Genomic DNA, 16,850 nt, shown 5'->3' with positions numbered 1-16,850 from the left:
GAGTTAGAATTCAGACCTCGTACCAGGTAGTAGAAAGAGGATCAAAGGATGCAGGAGATATTGCTGGGGATAGTCTCCCCATACTGATGACCTGAGGTGTATAAAACCTGCCAGAACAAAAAGGACGCAGAAGAAAACTTTTTGATTTACTGGAATCATCTTCTGTCTGAGGCTGTTTATGAATAATAATGAGGAATTTAGAGTTTCAGGATATTCATTGACATTGCATTATCTGAGATTTTGTTTTTGCCAAAGGTTCATTATCTATATCCCTTATTAAACTCCAAGCCCTCTGTTCTTTCTTTGAAAGTATTCTTCTGTTTGAAGATAATCTATGAACCCATCAGCTATTGTCTGTAGATGTAATATGCTCTGGGAGCAGAGGCCAACTTTTCAGGGCTCCCAATGTAGCCAGAGGTACTTAAACAGTCAGCGATTAAGGACTTCTGTTTCAAAGCCTTGCCGTCGTTCACTGCCAGACCAGTTACTTAAGGAGCAAGAAGGGAGATCATGATGAGAAACAACGTCCGGAACAGGAGTGTTAGTTGAATGCAGATATCTTTTTATGAACCTTAACTAAAGGACCCTTTTGTGACTCCTTGACACACCCACGACTGTTAGAGGCTTATATTTTCTAGCTCTTCCCATGTCTGGTCAGAACTGAAGAAGCCTTTCGGAGGAGAGGTGAAACGTCTTCAACAATTTATAATCTCTACCAGTCCAGTTGCCTTACGGATCAAGCTTTGGATTACCATGACTTGGATGACTGATAACCTTCACAGACATTTCACTAAAGCTAGATTGTTATTAAATAAAAGGCATTGAGTTCCAGTTCAAAATATACTGTTTTCCTTTGCTCAACAAAGCTCAGTGAAATGAGCCCTGGACAAAAATATGTGTTCTACAAGTGGAAACTAGAAAGCTTACAACACTAAAATAAGGTCTTGCACAAGCGTCAACATCCGGTCTAAAAATATGAGTCCAATGCGGAAGTACTAAAAAAACTGCAGTTCATTGAGGATCCGCTTGAGGCTGGCGCCGGAAGTACCTGAAATCACATACACACCAATTCAAAAAAGCTGATCTTTACAGTAGAAATAAACATGTTCACAGCCTGGAACAAAAGACGAGTGTAGTCTGGATGGCTCATTTCTTGATCGGAACACACTGTACGGGGGGTGAATTTTCTTTGTTCTGTTAACAGGAACACAAAGGCCATTCTTATTGGCTGTTATAAGATACAATTTGATCAAAATATTAAAGAAAAAAGTTCCCATTATTGGTGGATAGTTTATCAGACATGGTGCATGACTGGGATCACTTGTAAGCTAGCATTGAGTAGCAGAGCGTGTGCCAGTGGTCTTCAAGTCCACCATGTTTGGCACTTCACCTGATGTCGACCTACAGAGCGGCTGAATAAAACAGCCTCACAGAGACTATTCAGAGTGTCACTGAACTCTTGAGAAGGCGTGACTCATGTAGCCTGGCTGAAGTGGAGGTAAAGTGTGCACTTTGGCAGTGTTTCTCACTTCCACCTACTGCATTAATGCAGGTGTAAGCATACCTCTGACTCACAGCAGGACTGATGCTGAAAGGGAATGCACGAAGGGCTCTAAGAAATATATGCATCCCTATTTTTGTCCAATCCATTTTGTAGTTTTGTTGTTTCTTCTACAAGTTTTCATTGCCGTCTTTGTTTTTTGACGACAGCTTCAATCTGAGATTTGATGGAAAGCCTCTTCTTGCTGCCCTTGGTTATTATAGTACTTTCCAGTATTCTTCTTTGTTCCATCTTTTTCTTTTAAAACATTTATTTTTGGGCTACATGCCTTTATTTTGAGAACAGAATAGTGGATAGAGCAGGAAACTGGGAGAGGAAATGGGGAAAGACATGCGGTAAAGGGCTACACGCCGGACTTGAAACCCAAACTTGTGGAGGCCTGCAGCCGCCTCTGTACATGAGCAACCACTGGCATCCCCTTTGTTCTGGTGAAGGAAACAAAACTGATTAATCTTTGCCACTTGTTTAAATCCTATCCATTAAAATTGGTCTCATATGTGCTGGGCCCCCTCGGCCCTGGGGGCTCCTTTGGCTCTGTCTTGGGGGGCTGTGGGGGCGGTGTTGTGGGGGTGTTCCATGGGGGGGCTGTGGGATCTCTCCCCCCTCGCCCCCCTTTCCTCCTGCTGGGTGACCTTGGGGTCGCCCTGGGTGCCCCGGCGGTACCTGTTTGCTTCCGGTCTGGGTCCTTGGCTTGTCCCCTGGCCTGGGTCTCCCGCGGCGTGTTTGGTCCTTCGGCCTGACTGCTCTCACGGCCCGGGTGCTGGGCTGAACCGCTCGGCTGGTCTGACCCAAGTGGTATCATCTGCACCAGTGGTGGTCTTGTTACACAAATAGAACCCAGCACGGCGGCAACCCTCTGCGACCCAAGCTTCAGTAATGATTGTGGACACTAAGGGTTGCTTAATCATTAGTATCACCGCACAGAGTTTGTTTTGGTGTAATGGTGAGATGGTCCCTCTCCATCTAAGTGTCTTAGGTCTCTCTCTCCTCTTTCCCTGTCCCTTTGTATATCCTTATGTAATCTTTCTTTTACTTTCTCTTATTTTTTTTGGCCCACCTAGGTGTGCGCGCCCTCTTTTACAGAACATGATGTTAGCTGTCAATAAAAGATAGGCCAGAGTTCTAAGAGGGATGGTGATGGTCGCATGCACACAGTCACAAGCACAGAGGAAAAATGTTTTCTTTCTTTTCTTTTGCTGCAAGAATAAATTGCATTAATATTTGACAGTTTGTGACAAACATGACACAAACCAGAAATATATATGCAGACAAGAGAGAGAAAAAAAAAAAAAAAAAAGGTCTCATATTTGGAACATAAAGTGAGGAGTGAGTCCCTACCTCAAGAGTTGGAGTTGGAGGATCTTGGGGTCGTATTTATGACAGTACAACTATTTATGATTCCTGTGAAATGCTTTAAAGGTGACATATCACGCTTTTTTCATCAATATATATTGGTCTAAGAGGTCCCCAAAACATGTCTTTAAAGTTTATGCTCAAAAAACACTTTGAAATCAGATTTTGGCATGCCTGAAAAACCCTCTTCTTCAGTCCTCCTCAGAACACTCTGTTTTCCCTCTGACCACGCCCCCTCCGGAAGTGGATGTGCCTCGGCTCTCCAGCACGTTGATCTAATGTTTAATTGTTGGCTGAATATACACGGCTGCTCAGAGATCTGATCGTTACTTCAACCCTCTGAATCTGATCCAGAATCTGATCCTGACGGAGAGGCGCCTGTAGCAGGACCTTTCTGAACGATTGGTCACAGATTTAGTGTTTCTTGTTGTTTTATTTATCAGTATGTTGACGTCTGTCTTGGTACACAGCTACAGCTTCGACATGTAGCTATGTAGCTATGCTAACTAGCGCTAGCACTTATCCATGATAAATAAAAATCATCCACTAGATCTTCAAATCTGCAGACGTGGGAAGTAAAACCGACCTTTGTGTTTATTAAGACAGCCTACAACTAGCATGCCTCCCTCCTAAGCTCCTTGTTACCATACATTTGTGCAGGTAATGAAAAATGGGGGAGGGATTCAGAATTATTTTATACAGTCTATGGGCTGAACAAGCTCCGAGCTCTGACTCCGTGACAGACCGGATATTGTTGTTACGTAACAAAAACACGGAAGTCTGAAACGGCTCGTTTCACACACATTTACAGAAAGGTGTAGAAATCAGAACAGGGGCAGAATGGATTTTTTTCATTCTCGGGGGGTTTGTAGACATGCCAGGGACACATATTTCAGGTAGAGAACCATTAAAAAGTCGATTTTGCATGATATGTCACCTTTAAAATAAAAGTAGAAAGGCTGTTTTTGAAAATGTTAGAAGTAGAAAGTATAAATATCCTTGTATAAATGTAAGGGATGATAAGTTAAAGTTTTAGGAAAGTAGATACCTGATGGCTCTACTTACATACAACACAATAAGTATTTGTGATTTGTTGCTTTCCTTCTCTGTGACAAGTCATTTAGCATAGTCTCCAAAGCAATACTGAAATAATTCCCCTTTGTTTGTAATCACTCCCAAACTGGGGAAACAAATGTTGACGGCTACATTTGAAGCTTCAGATTGCTCCGCTCCTGCAGTGTAATTAGTTTTATCTGATTTTAACCAAACCTGGGTAAATGTGTGGCAGGGGTCAAGGCTCTGGATAAGGTTTCAACTTTCTGATTGTCTTTCTAATTAATGCAGACTGTCAGCTGCATAACTTTATGGATTTTCACAAACACTAACAACTCTGCACAAGAAACACTTGAGAAGAGGCATTCACAGAGGAGAACCTGAGCTGATTTAATAGTACCTCATTACTTGTGCTCATTGAGTGTGGGTGTGTTGAGGCTTTGAGCTGCAGGGTGCTAAATTGCCTAATCTGTGTGTGTGTAATGAAGGCTCATTAGTGGTGGGGTATAGTTACAAAACCCTGTGAAGCAATGAGGAATCAGAAACACTAAATGTGGTACTCAACTGTGAATGGACGATAATGTTGAGCATGACTGAAACATCATTTCAGAGCAAAAGTCTTTTTATGCTTTAAGAAGCTGTTTGCAAGAAAAACACAAAATATAGTTATGAGCTTGAACCTTTTTGTCAATAACTTTCTCTTGTCTGTCTTTCAGGGTTCAGTAGGACAACAACCTAAGGCTTCTGTTTTCACATTTGTGCCACTGGTGTGGGAATTACCAACTGAAAAAATCCCCTCTGAGGAAAAACGTGGAGCACTGACAGACAATCCTAACAAGGTACGGCAGCAGCAGACACCTAGAGGCATGAAAGAAGGAGAATCAATGAGTGGTTTTGATTAACTGTGACATTAGCTCTATCTCAAACAGTTTACAGTCCACAAAGTGAAGCAATCTGACTCCTACATCTTATGTTGAGTTTTTTGTCTTTAATATAAATGTGTTGGTATAAAGAACACATTAACCTGATTCACTAAGCTGCATACAAAATTGAGGGTGCAAGAGGAATGGATGTTGCACTTGTTCCTGGAAGTGGAGCCAGTAGCTATGGTTACACCTGCAACTCTTCTTCTTGATTACAATAACTGATTGGAGATTCAAGCTCCACCGTTTAGATGGACACTACCTCTGATTAAGACCTTTGTGTCCATGCATTAACACTTTAATCAGAACAAAATCATTCTAGCATGGGTTGAGTTGTTTCACAGATTTAATGTGCTAAAATTGAAGAAGGGGAAACTGTTACTCCTGTCTGTTTTTGTCCTTTAAAAACACAGCTGTCGCTCTAATGCTTCTCTGCTCCCTCCTCACAATGCACCAGAGATTACATTCTCTTCTTCTCTTGGGTCTGTGACTTCAGATGTCTGTGTTTCATTTATATATTTATTTATTTATTTATTTATTTATTTAACTCAATTTGAACATTGAGACACTCAACAATCCCGAGTTCCCACAATCCTCTCATCCATTCCCACAATAACAAAAGCAAAAACTGGTCACATCAGTTGGGTACAAGGTGCACTGTAAGAATAATTTCCTCACAATCAGATCAAGTGTTTTCATGGAAGATGATCAGAGTAACAAACAGAATTGCAGTAGGATTTCTTCATGAATGGGCATGATTGGATCAATTACTTTGCATTAAAGTGTTTCCATGACCCATATTTATTCTGATCAGGCTGTTTTTGAAATTAAAAGTTAGTGATCCATGTAAACAAAGCTAGTGAGGAAGTGCATTGAACTTGCATCCTCTCTCTGGCTAGCATGGCTGCGGCTTGCAGCAGGAAGAGTGCAAAGCAGGAAAAGCGGGCAAAGCAGTTTAAATAGAGCCCCATTTTGACATTTGCCAATTGGATGTGTGGTGGGTAATTGGACGAGCTGTCAACTGATTGAGGGCTGGCATTAAGATTAACTGATGACTGTGTGCTGAGCTTGACTTCGTGGCCTGCCTGAGCTAACATTATGCTCAATTAAACCCATAGCATGTCTTGTGAAAACATCCGCCTTGTTCCTTCATGTTAAACAAATATAGAGTGCTTACCAGTGCTTGAAATATATACAAATGAAATCCAGCACTGATTGAGCAGCATTAGCTAATGAACAGTTAGACACAGTCAAATTATTGTATTTATTCCTTTCTCACACATCAGCTCCGTAGTGTTTCAAGATGTATAAATCAATACTTAAGCAATACTTATCTCATTCCTCCACCAGCTCAGATTAATCAGGACACATTCTTTCTTGCATACAATTTTCAGTCAGGGATGCCAATCGTGATGTAAGTTCTCAGCTCGTCGTAAAAACATGGAGAAAAATGTTGTTTACATTTGATTGGAGCAAAGTAAATAATAATGAAATGGCAAATATGTACTGAAACTGAACTAAAACACACTCATTCAAAATATTCTTATAATAGATGTCTTAAAGATATTCCTATTTTTGATCTTGGACTTCAAATGTACTCACTCACACATTAAACCGGGGGGAGAAGGGTGGCTGAATCAGACCCCCCTGATGTTGCCTAATTCTGAAGTCTTAATGTACTATTGGTTCTTCATCCAGCATGAACATCACAGCAGCACCAACCCTCTCTCTGCCTCACGACAGCTGACTGCCTACGCTGCCTGAGGTCAGCTCTCTGCCTCTCTGCCTGTTTGAGACTTCAAAGGTGTTCTCACTGGGGGGTGGCACCATTGGTTTCCCAAGTGCTGTCGACCTGAGGGGTACATCATATGACACAAGACTACTCTGTTGCAAAAGTGTGAACAACTCATGATTAGCATTCATACAGGGAATATTATCATTTCAAACATGCGTAATATTGGATTTTGTGTTATGTGTTCAAATAGAGACTCATATGCATGGCTTGAAGTCATTTTGGTGTAACTCAGAAAGGGGCGAACCCAGAAACTGCAGTGTAGCATAGTTTTTGTAAGACCTAATGTACCACATATGAAAAGGAAGCCTTGTTGTGTTCATTAAAACACATTCATAATGTCTAAATGCTGCTTTCGTGTAACCCAAAAATAACATTTCTTTCTGCGTTTAGGATCAGTTGTCAAGAAACACTTTTGCAGATGGTAACCTGTAGTTTTGCAAGTTTATTTGGAATACCCCTACAACAGTTTTTTGTTCATATTGGGGCACTTTTGGACTATGCCTACACCCTAAATGAGTATTAAAATAAAATATACATCCATTATCCTCACCAGTCTTCATACCCACTTATCCAAGTCAAGCTGATCCCAGCTGCCATTGGCTGAGAGGCAGCACACACCCTGAACAAGTATCCATTCAATCACAGTACAAGCACATGGAGCCAAACAACCATTCATGCAAACGCTCAAAACTATGGACAGTTTAGAGTTACCAATTAGCCCAACAAGCATGTCTTTGGACTGTTTGAGGGAGCCGGAGTGGCCAGATGGAACCCACTGGGAGCACATGCAAACACAGAAATACTCCAGCCTGGTGAGGGATTGAATGAGAAACCTCCCTCCCTTCAGTGCTAACCACTGCACCACTGTGCAGCCCAAAATAAAATCAAATGTGCAAACCACCATTGGATACTTTTATTTTTAAGATAATATTTATAACTAGCCATGAAGGTACTTGTGTTTTTTGTAGAGCAGTGAGGGTGCTTTTGAGGATACTAGACCCCGACCCTTTGCCTCAGAACGGTTTCAGCCTTGATTAACAGAATTTAAAGAGCAAGTTTAGGCTTCTGGTAGCATGTCGGTGTCTGTTTGGAGGTCAAATCAAATATGGGAAATGTTGGCAACAAATAAACTGGAGAAATGTATTTCCAACAGCATCCCCACTCCCCCCCAACAGCCACTTACTTCCTCCACACCAAACACATCATTGTACATATACTTCTTATGCAAACATGCAACATAAAGTGTTTGCAATGACTTCAGTTACCATGTAAGCAGACACAGCAGCCTGCAGTTCTTGGTCAAAGTGAACAACATATTGTCTATTCATAAGCACTGCACAGGCTCTGTTTGAGAACCTTATCTCACTTCTTGCAGTTGGCAAGAGGTATTTTAATTAAAATGTGCAGGCACACACAGCTTCTTCTGCACACTTACATGTTTTCACGAGTACACTGTTGGTTTGACTGATGTCCAAAATGTATTTTACAGCTTTTTATGGCTCAGGGTGAGTGGCATTTTGTCATATTTACATGTTACAGCTTAGCTCTGTGTAGACAGATGGCTGCCATTTGAATGTTTATAGCACAGAGCAGAATGTAAAGGATTACCTGTGGGAGCATGCAGCTCATTAACAGACCAATGTGAGAAAGAGCAGCCCACACTGCCATAGATTTCCAAGACAAAGCAGGGTAATTATACATATGTCTGTCAGTTTTACTTTGAATCAGTATATGAAGCAAGGGATCATTACCAGCATGCATGCTGATCCACCACCATTGATTTGAAATATAATGGGCAGCACTCGGATTCATTAAGCCTCATTATCTTCTCTCTTCAATCCAAAAGGTTTCTTTTCTATTCCTACTCAATCTATTGTGTTTGACAGAACATCCGAGGGGGCTGAATAAGAGCAACTGTGGATGCTCAGAATCACTCAGTACAAGTACTCTGAGATACTTTGTTCATTTTTGTGCCAGAAGACATCACACGTGTAAAGATAATGAGAACAGGCGAAAATAAATTAAAATAAACTTAAGTTTGTGAAGAGTTTTTCCAGTGGCTGAAACCAAAATAAATGAAGTACAAAAATAACTCACTGAAAAAAGACTACATTTAATCACTCTCACATGACCTATGTACTTTTACACATCAAATATTTTAGTAACAAGTTTTGAGTCAATAGATTTAAATGGACTTGTTTAAAATAAAACTGAGTCCAGGCTTCGTCAGAGTTATGTGTGAGTACATGATCACCCTAGAGACATGCCAATTGGTTTACACATGAAAATCTCCCCCTGACTCACTGTATATCAAATTAAAGTTCTAAATATAACCGCCTCTGACACATGGCATGTGACAGCATCATTGACCCAAGTTGCCAATTAGTCCCTCAAAAAGTGTCACACTGGCAGCCTTCAGTTCATGAATCACAGTGTATAATTAAGATATAGAGAAACAGCACTGACATTCATTATTTTATAAAACTGAAGAGTGTCATTAGAAAATGTCATATATGTATTTTTAGGATCATAATTATAATACATGTGGGAGTTAATGATGCTTGTCATACTCAGATTCCCTTTTAGTTCAACTTAAATGTCACACAGTAGAGTGTACAAAAATATCTTTTAATTTGAGCTGAAGCGTATCGATCACTACAGTTTGAATCAGAGAACATTTTATACAACAGCTTGAATCTATGTTTGGATTAAATACCATGAAATCATACAAACATTGGCAAAATGAAATGAGATTACATTCCTCTGGTGAATATTAATGTGGGTAAAGTCTCCAAAGTCTACCCTTGACAGAAAATCTGTACACAAAATTGAATAAAAGTAAGAAAGTGTGAAATTATGCTAATCTTGCAAAATCCATGCAATGCCGTGTTACTCTAGTATGTAATGTGTATAAATACCAGTATAAAACTACAACATGCAGGCACTTACTGAGTAGACTTAGAGCAGAGATGCCCCATTTTAAATTAAATGAAGTATCACATGAGATTAAACAAAGCGGCAACTCAGGCGTTGATAAATGAAGCAAACGCAGAAGTTGCTTCTGGATAGAATGTTTTTCTGTGCTTGTTTACATAAACTGGCAGTTTTCAAAAAAAAAATAGCCAGTGTGCAGATGTGCAAAAAACTGCAGTTCCTCTAGTGTCCACTTGAGGCTTAGCTCCACTACTGACATGCCAAACATTACAGCAGAAATTAACATGTTTGCAGCTGGGTTCAAAAAACACCTTTGGCTTATCTTTATTCACACACCGGACAGAGGGCACATTTTTTGTCATGAGTCCATTCATATACAGTGGGGCAAGGAAGTATTTAGTCAGCCACTGATTTTGCAAGTTCTCCCACTTAGAAGGATGAGAGAAGTCTGTAATTTTCATCAGGAGGTACACTTCAACTATGAGAGACAAAATGAGAAAAAAAAAAAAAAAATCCAGGAAATCACATTGTAGGATTTCTAAAGAATTTATCAAAGCTCTCACTGATCGAAGGAGGTTTTGGCTTAAAATCTCACGATACATGGCCCCGTTCATTCTTCCTTTAACACGGATCAGTCGTCCTGTCCCCTTTGCAGAAAAACAGCCCCAAAGCAGGAGGTTTCCACCCCCATGCTTCACAGTATAGGCATGGTGTTCTTGGGATGTAACTCAGCATTCTTCTTCCTCCAAACACGACGAGTTGAGTTTTTACCAAAAAGTTCTATTTGGGTTTCATCTGACCACATGATATTCTCCCAATCCTCTTCTGGATCATCCATATGCTCTCAGGCAAACTTCAGACGGGCCTGGACATGTACTGGCTTAAGCAGGGGGGGACACGCCTGGCGCTGCAGGATTTGAGTCTCTCTCGGCGTAGTGTTTTACTGATGGTAGCCTTTGTTACTTTGGTCCCAGCTCTCTGCAGGTCATTCATCAGGTCCCTCCGTGTAGTTCTGGGATTTTTGCTCACCGTTCTCATGATCATTTTGACCCCACGGGATGAGATCTTGCATGGGGCCCCAGATCGAGGGAGATTATCAATGGTCTTGTATGTCTTCCATTTTCTTACAATTGCTCCCACAGTTGATTTATTCACACCAACCTCCTTGCCTATTGTAGATTCACTCTTCCCAGCCTGGTGCAGGTCCACAATTTTCTGCCTGGCGTCCTTCGACAGCTCTTTGGTCTTGGCCATGGTTGAGTTTGGAGTCTGACTGTTTGAGGCTGTGGACAGGTGTCTTTTATACAGATAACCAGTTCAAACAGGTGCCATTAATACAGGTAATGAGTGGCGGACAGAAGAAGTTCTTAAAGAAGAAGTTACAGGTCTGTGAGAGCCAGAAATCTTGCTTGTTTGTGGGTGACCAAATACTTATTTTTCACCATAATTTACAAATAAATTCTTTAAAAATCCTACAATGTGATTTCCTGGATTTTTTTTCTCATTTTGTCTCTCATAGTTGAAGTGTACCTCTGATGAAAATTACAGACCTCTCTCATCTTTCTAAGTGGGATAAATACTTTTTTGCCCCACTGTAATTTATGCTAGGAGCTCTACATTAATTTGCATAGTTCAGGGCTCAGTTGAGTTGACTAAGAAGTACTGTTACGGGGAACTTACACCAGACCTGTGTTCTGTCTGTCGAAAGGTTTCACCCTAGTCAATGTGTCCTTCCACTGGCTCTGCTGCGTTGCGTTTCTAGTCCGTCTCAGCTCCAGCAATCTGAAGCCCTCACAGCAGGTACACAAGACTCCTATTTTTCAGTATCTGAGGAGATTCTTATCTCATCATGGAGGTGGGAACCACTGATCCTGTAATTATTGCGGGTAATCCTCGGTCTTGAGACTCCCGCTGTCTGGTGATGCTGCTTTGTGCTGAAAAAGCAGCCGGTGAGTGTTGACGGAAGAGAGAGCCCATTTCTAGGTCCACTAAAAGATACTGTAGGTGGAGACAGGATTTCCATCATGCCGACTACTGTCACTGGGTTTTAAAATGTTTCTTCAGATACCACTGCATGATGTTATATATAGGCTACATCTATGTTTTATAGTCTGTAGATAAAACATATACTGTATGTTTAAATGAGGATTCTTCACTTACATGAATAACTGAGTTTACAGCATGTATGCCTTTTATTATTCAGAAACTTGTACTGCTCTGCTCTAAGCTACTCTGTGAATAAATTCAAAGCTCAGTTTATCAGTTTAAATTTTAATGATGCACCTGGGAGGATGCAGGGTTTAATTAAAATTAATTTTCTCTGTTTAGTTTGTGTTTAAAAAAGACAAAAAACACCTGAACACTCCAATCCCGTTCTCGTTAAAAGAAAACCCAAGGCAACAGCATTTTTTTTAAACTTACTTTTGATCGGAGGTGGCAAAACTTCCTACATTCTGTACCAAACCATGATCACAGACACTTAGACTGTGGTAAAAGTAGAAGAGTTTACCTCCTCACTAAAGTGAAAGTGACAGCAGCGCTGAAACACACTCAGGATGAAAGAGAAGGAGGACCTCTGACAGCTGTTTCTTTTTAAAGCATATTGAACCTCATGTCATATCTGGGGAACTATTCAACTAAAATCATTCTAACTTCAAAAAGACTTTTACTGGAAAATAATAAACATTAACTTTGCTCTAATGTGTAAATGAGCTGAATAAGGAAACAGCCTTCTTGCTCTGACTGAATGTTATTTGAAATGTGTGCTGGTTCTCTTTCATCCAACGATGTGAGAATTCTCCCTGTCGCTCACAGACGTCTCATTAACCGACGTTTCTCCCTCGACGGTTAAATCTGAACAAGTCTCCAACATTCATTATGTCTGACGTGATGGAACAATGAATAAGATGTATTTAGATGAATCATGCAAGAGTAGAGATGCCTGGATTGATGATGTTCTGAAGCGACAAATTCCCCAGTCTTTGAAACAGTTCAAATTAAAGTTAAAGGTAAGAAAACAGTCAGAAAACTTTTATTTACGTATGATTTATTCAACACAACAAAACATGGGTTTCACAGAGTCTGCAGATAAACAATGCTGAATTAGTTTGCCGAGTGTGGCTAAATTCAAAGAGCTAGCACCACCAGCCTTTGATCCTCCCTGCTTAACGCCTTAACGTTTGCTGGTTACACATTGCTTAAGTAAAGTGGTTCTATGCCAGTTTAACCAGACACAGCCCACGAACAACTTTATCTCCATTTTCTAGATAAAATTCTTGCCGAACCACACAGTGCTAAGAAAGGCCATCTAGTATCCATGCTTGTTTACATCAACTGGCAACCTCTGGTCTTGAAAAGCAAAGCCAATGTGCAGAAGTGCAAAAAACTGCAGTTCCGGGTCGCTGGTGGTCTAGCGGTCTAAGCGCTACACATACAGAGGCTACAGTCCTCGTCGCAGAGGTCGCCGGTTCGGTTCCCTGCCGGTCGACCATTTCCTGCATGTCTTCCCCTGCTCTCTACTCCCCATATTTCCTGTCTCTCTTCAGCTGTCCTATCAAATAAAGACAAAAAGGCCCAAAATATAACTTTAAAAAACTGCAGTTCCTCCAGTGTCCACTTGAGGCTAACTCCAAAAGCCAAAGGTTCCTAGCGCCACTATTTAGATGCTAACTTTACAGCAGAAATACACGTTTACAGCCTGGTTCAAAAACAACTGTGGTCTTTCTTTATTCATACACACAGGACTTCATTCAACCCATGCTGACTGCTTAAAATAAGTGTCAACAGAAAGCTAAATTATATTAAGTCATAAATAAAACAACACTCACAACTGCTTTTGACTTACTGCCTTTACAAACTCCTTTAAAAAACAATTGCTAGTGTGCATTTCTATGTACTCATGCCTCTCCTCAGTTATCCAGTTCTGCACATGAAGCATGTGCTGCACCAGCGTCAGCAGGACATGTGCGTGTACATGTGAACTATATGTGTGTGGGGCATGTGTCACGGTGAAACTGAGAACACCCCTGAGCCCAGACAGGCTCGCTGAAGTTCACCTCGGGTTTTCTCGGGTTTCACTCCCTCCTAAACATTCACTTCTTGTCCTCCTGGCAGAACTTCAGTGTGTCCCAGGAGGAGACCATGTCGCACGGGGAGGTTTTCAAAGCAGAGAAAGTCTTTATCAGAGACTGTGAAGAGGGAGGAGCAGGAAAAACAAAGCAAGTGGGGACAAAACTGCAAGTAAGTACAACTCGGACACGCTCAATGTCATGTGGAGACTGATAGAGAGCTTTGACATGGTACAACTTACAGTGCTTTGCATTAGAGTCTATGTCTCTCCTCTATCTTTAAGTGTTAGAAACAGGAATTTAAACAGACATGTTTTTAAAGTTTCAGAGTTTGATTGGTCTAAAGAGCAGACATCTGTTGAATACACAAGTTAAACTGAAGGCTGTGTGATACACTTGATCATAGTTAAAGGTTTTTGAATGTATTTGACTTTTAAGGCATCATGCAGTTCAATATGAAACTGCACATGAAACTGATGTGTTACACAGAGTTAGATGCTTTTGATCATTTCCAACACTTTTTCCCAGTTGAGTCTGATTATTAAGTGTGATTTAAAGATGAACTGATGTATCAGTTGAATATCTGTATCGGTCAACCTTTGCCTTGTCGGCAGACACCAGTCATGAGCAAATAACATGCCACGCATTGATGTTGGTAGACGATGTTCATCTCTTGTTTCACATCAATATAATGCTTGCAAGCTAGTCTACAGACATGCTAATTCAGAGAAAGGGTTTTGATTGGGCAGAAGAAGTCACCTGTCGACAAACTGTGATTTGTTTTTATGGTTAAAAATGGGAGAACATGTTGGAAGTGTTGGAGTTGTACACTTTCTCTGAGAAAGATCAGGGTCTTGGACTTTGTTTGACATGTTTCAGTCCTATTTCAAGATGAGAGATTAGTGACAATTTCCCCTCCCTGACTTCACCTTCATTGGGTATTTTCATTAAAGGAGACCTATTATACTCATTTGCATCTCTTAATATGTCAGTCTGTGACACCTATGGAGTAGCTTTGAATGATTTGCACCTCAAAGTCTTTATTTATTTACTGCGTTTGAACCCTCATTTCTGCACTATTCAGCCTCTGCCTGAAGCGCTCTGTTTTGACTGCTTTTCCAGTGATATAAGTTAGACACAGCTTCTGGGTGTTACTGTTGACAAGGCTTCATAGTCATGAAACAACCTGAAAGTTATAGCTTTACAGGAAACATCTGAGACTAACTGTTGGCTCCCCATTTTACGTTAGCTACATTACATTACCTGCTGTTATATTGTTACATACAACGTGTGGTTCTGAGCCTTCATGGAAGGTCTTTATGGATGGAACAGCCCCAGGTTTCAGTAACAGTTGAGACCCAAATCCAGCTCCTACTGGCCTTAGTTTACAAAGGAGTCATCAGTGAAATGGCGAGCATGATTAGCTGCACTGTGTCTGTTGTTGTCTCGAAAACATCAAATCTTCAGACTGTTTTCAGGTGCCTTTATCTTTGGTAAGTCACAATGAAAAGAACACTTACAAACAACTTGCTTAGACATACTGAATCAACAAAGTGCAGAGCGGAGGAAAAAGAAGGCTTTCCAGGCGAGGGAGAATTTGAAAGAGCTGCAGGTGGGTTTGTCTTTTAACATTGACCTAGCAGGACGGAGAGCCTGATGACAGGTTTAGGACAAGTCTCTTAAAGTCCTCGGAACATGCTGATCATAGAAGCTGGAAAACATGTTGGGATTACGCAGACATCCCTGTATCATGTTGAGAAACTTTGTCAAGGTTTAGTATGGACATCTAACATTGTAACACTATATGTATTAAAATATGGGTCAGCATATTAGGTCTCCTTTAAAGTCTGCCCAAATAAAATCTGTTGAATAGTTGTGACGCACAGATGATGTGTGTGTAAAGCTGCCTCTGTGTGTTCACGCAGGTTGAATTCACACTTGAAGTTGACATACATGATTAAATACTTTCTAGAGTTAGTTTAAAACAAGAAATGAATCAGACATGGACATCCATTCAATTTTAAATCTGACACTTTAATTGGAATTTGGAAAAAGTTGAAATGCAAATAGTTCAGTGAGTTAGTTTGGGCTCTTTAATTGGTTTATTTTAGTTCTTTGCAGGGAGTGACAGATAGCAGCTCCATCAAAATACTTCCTCTGGTCTGCACAAATTGGATTAATCTGACAGAGCCTTGTTAAAATTTTAATGTGCAAGTCAGACATTTTAATCACTCGGACTAAGAACCTAAAGTGGAAGTTAGACAAATTACAAATTTAATCCTCCAACCAACCAGAGAAGTTTTTTAATGAAAACTTTTTTGTTTTTCAGTTAAATCTGTCACCAGATCCCATGAGCCTTCAGTCCCCTCCAGTCTGTGTTCAGTCTGAAAATAAGCCCCACCATGAACCCGCTGGGACGGCCTCTATGGAAACAGCTGTGTATAAACACAGGGGCGTTTCCCAGCAGCAGTGTTACGATACTTCTGGACTTTCTGAGGTTAGCTCAGGTTGCTATGCAAATATAGATACAGAGGACAGAGCGAGCCCTACATACTCTGCAGACCTGTTCCCCACCCCGGCCTCCTCCAGAGAGTCCATCCTCTCTGAGGGCTCGGACAGAGACAAGAGCTGGTCTGCTGTGCCACTCTCCTCTGTAACATCTCCCACCTCCTTCAGCCGCACTGTTTCTCCCTGCTCCTCTGTCCTCTCCGGCATCTTCTCCCCTGCTGTGGTCCAAATTAAGAGGCACTTTCTCGCCCCTGGCTCCAGTCTGCTTCAAACCCCTTTCTCTTCCTGTGAGAGCTTGTCCTCCTCTGTCTGTGCCCAGTCACCTCCTCCACCTCCCCGGCACCGGCCTCCTCTCACCCGCCTCTCTCTTCTTACTGCCATCCTAAGGAAAGGCAGACTCCCTGTGCTGTCCTCAGCCCTGCAGAGGCCTTACACCCCCTGCTGGCCTATTAACCCTGTGACCTTGTCCTTCTGTAAAGCCTGCTCTGCAGCCTCCAGTGTGGCCTCCATCCCCCTGGAGTTCTCCTCTCGTTACTCCTCATCTGCATCCATAGACAGTCAGAGCCACGTTCACAGGGAGCCACATAGATGCATCACTTCCCCTCCACCTGTGCAGTCTGATGAGCTCAGCAGAATATCTAACTTTCAAAGCCCAG

The 16,850-nt window shown here is 41.3% G+C and overlaps 1 protein-coding gene across 2 annotated transcripts in view; it reads left to right on the top strand.

Annotated features, from left to right (window-relative positions):
- The first annotated feature begins 1,976 nt into the window (after window positions 1–1,976).
- mlip (muscular LMNA-interacting protein) overlaps window positions 1,977–16,850 on the top strand; it is a 33,938-nt gene continuing 19,064 nt past the window's right edge. Inside the window, exons 1-3 of one of the 2 annotated variants that reach the window (XM_034682748.1) lie at window positions 1,977–1,989; window positions 4,684–4,806; window positions 13,733–13,858. In XM_034682748.1, the coding sequence (XP_034538639.1) occupies window positions 13,760–13,858 (99 nt within the window). In that variant the 5' untranslated portion in view covers window positions 1,977–1,989; window positions 4,684–4,806; window positions 13,733–13,759. Of the gene's footprint in view, window positions 1,990–4,683; window positions 4,807–11,265; window positions 11,420–13,732; window positions 13,859–16,850 lie in introns of those variants that run through there. The other variant, XM_034682749.1, reaches the window with a different exon arrangement.

Source organism: Notolabrus celidotus, chromosome 4 (assembly GCF_009762535.1).
Source record: "Notolabrus celidotus isolate fNotCel1 chromosome 4, fNotCel1.pri, whole genome shotgun sequence".
Lineage (NCBI taxonomy): Eukaryota > Metazoa > Chordata > Actinopteri > Labriformes > Labridae > Notolabrus > Notolabrus celidotus.
Note: the sequence above shows the minus strand (reverse complement) of the source record. Positions and strands in the feature narration are given on the sequence as shown.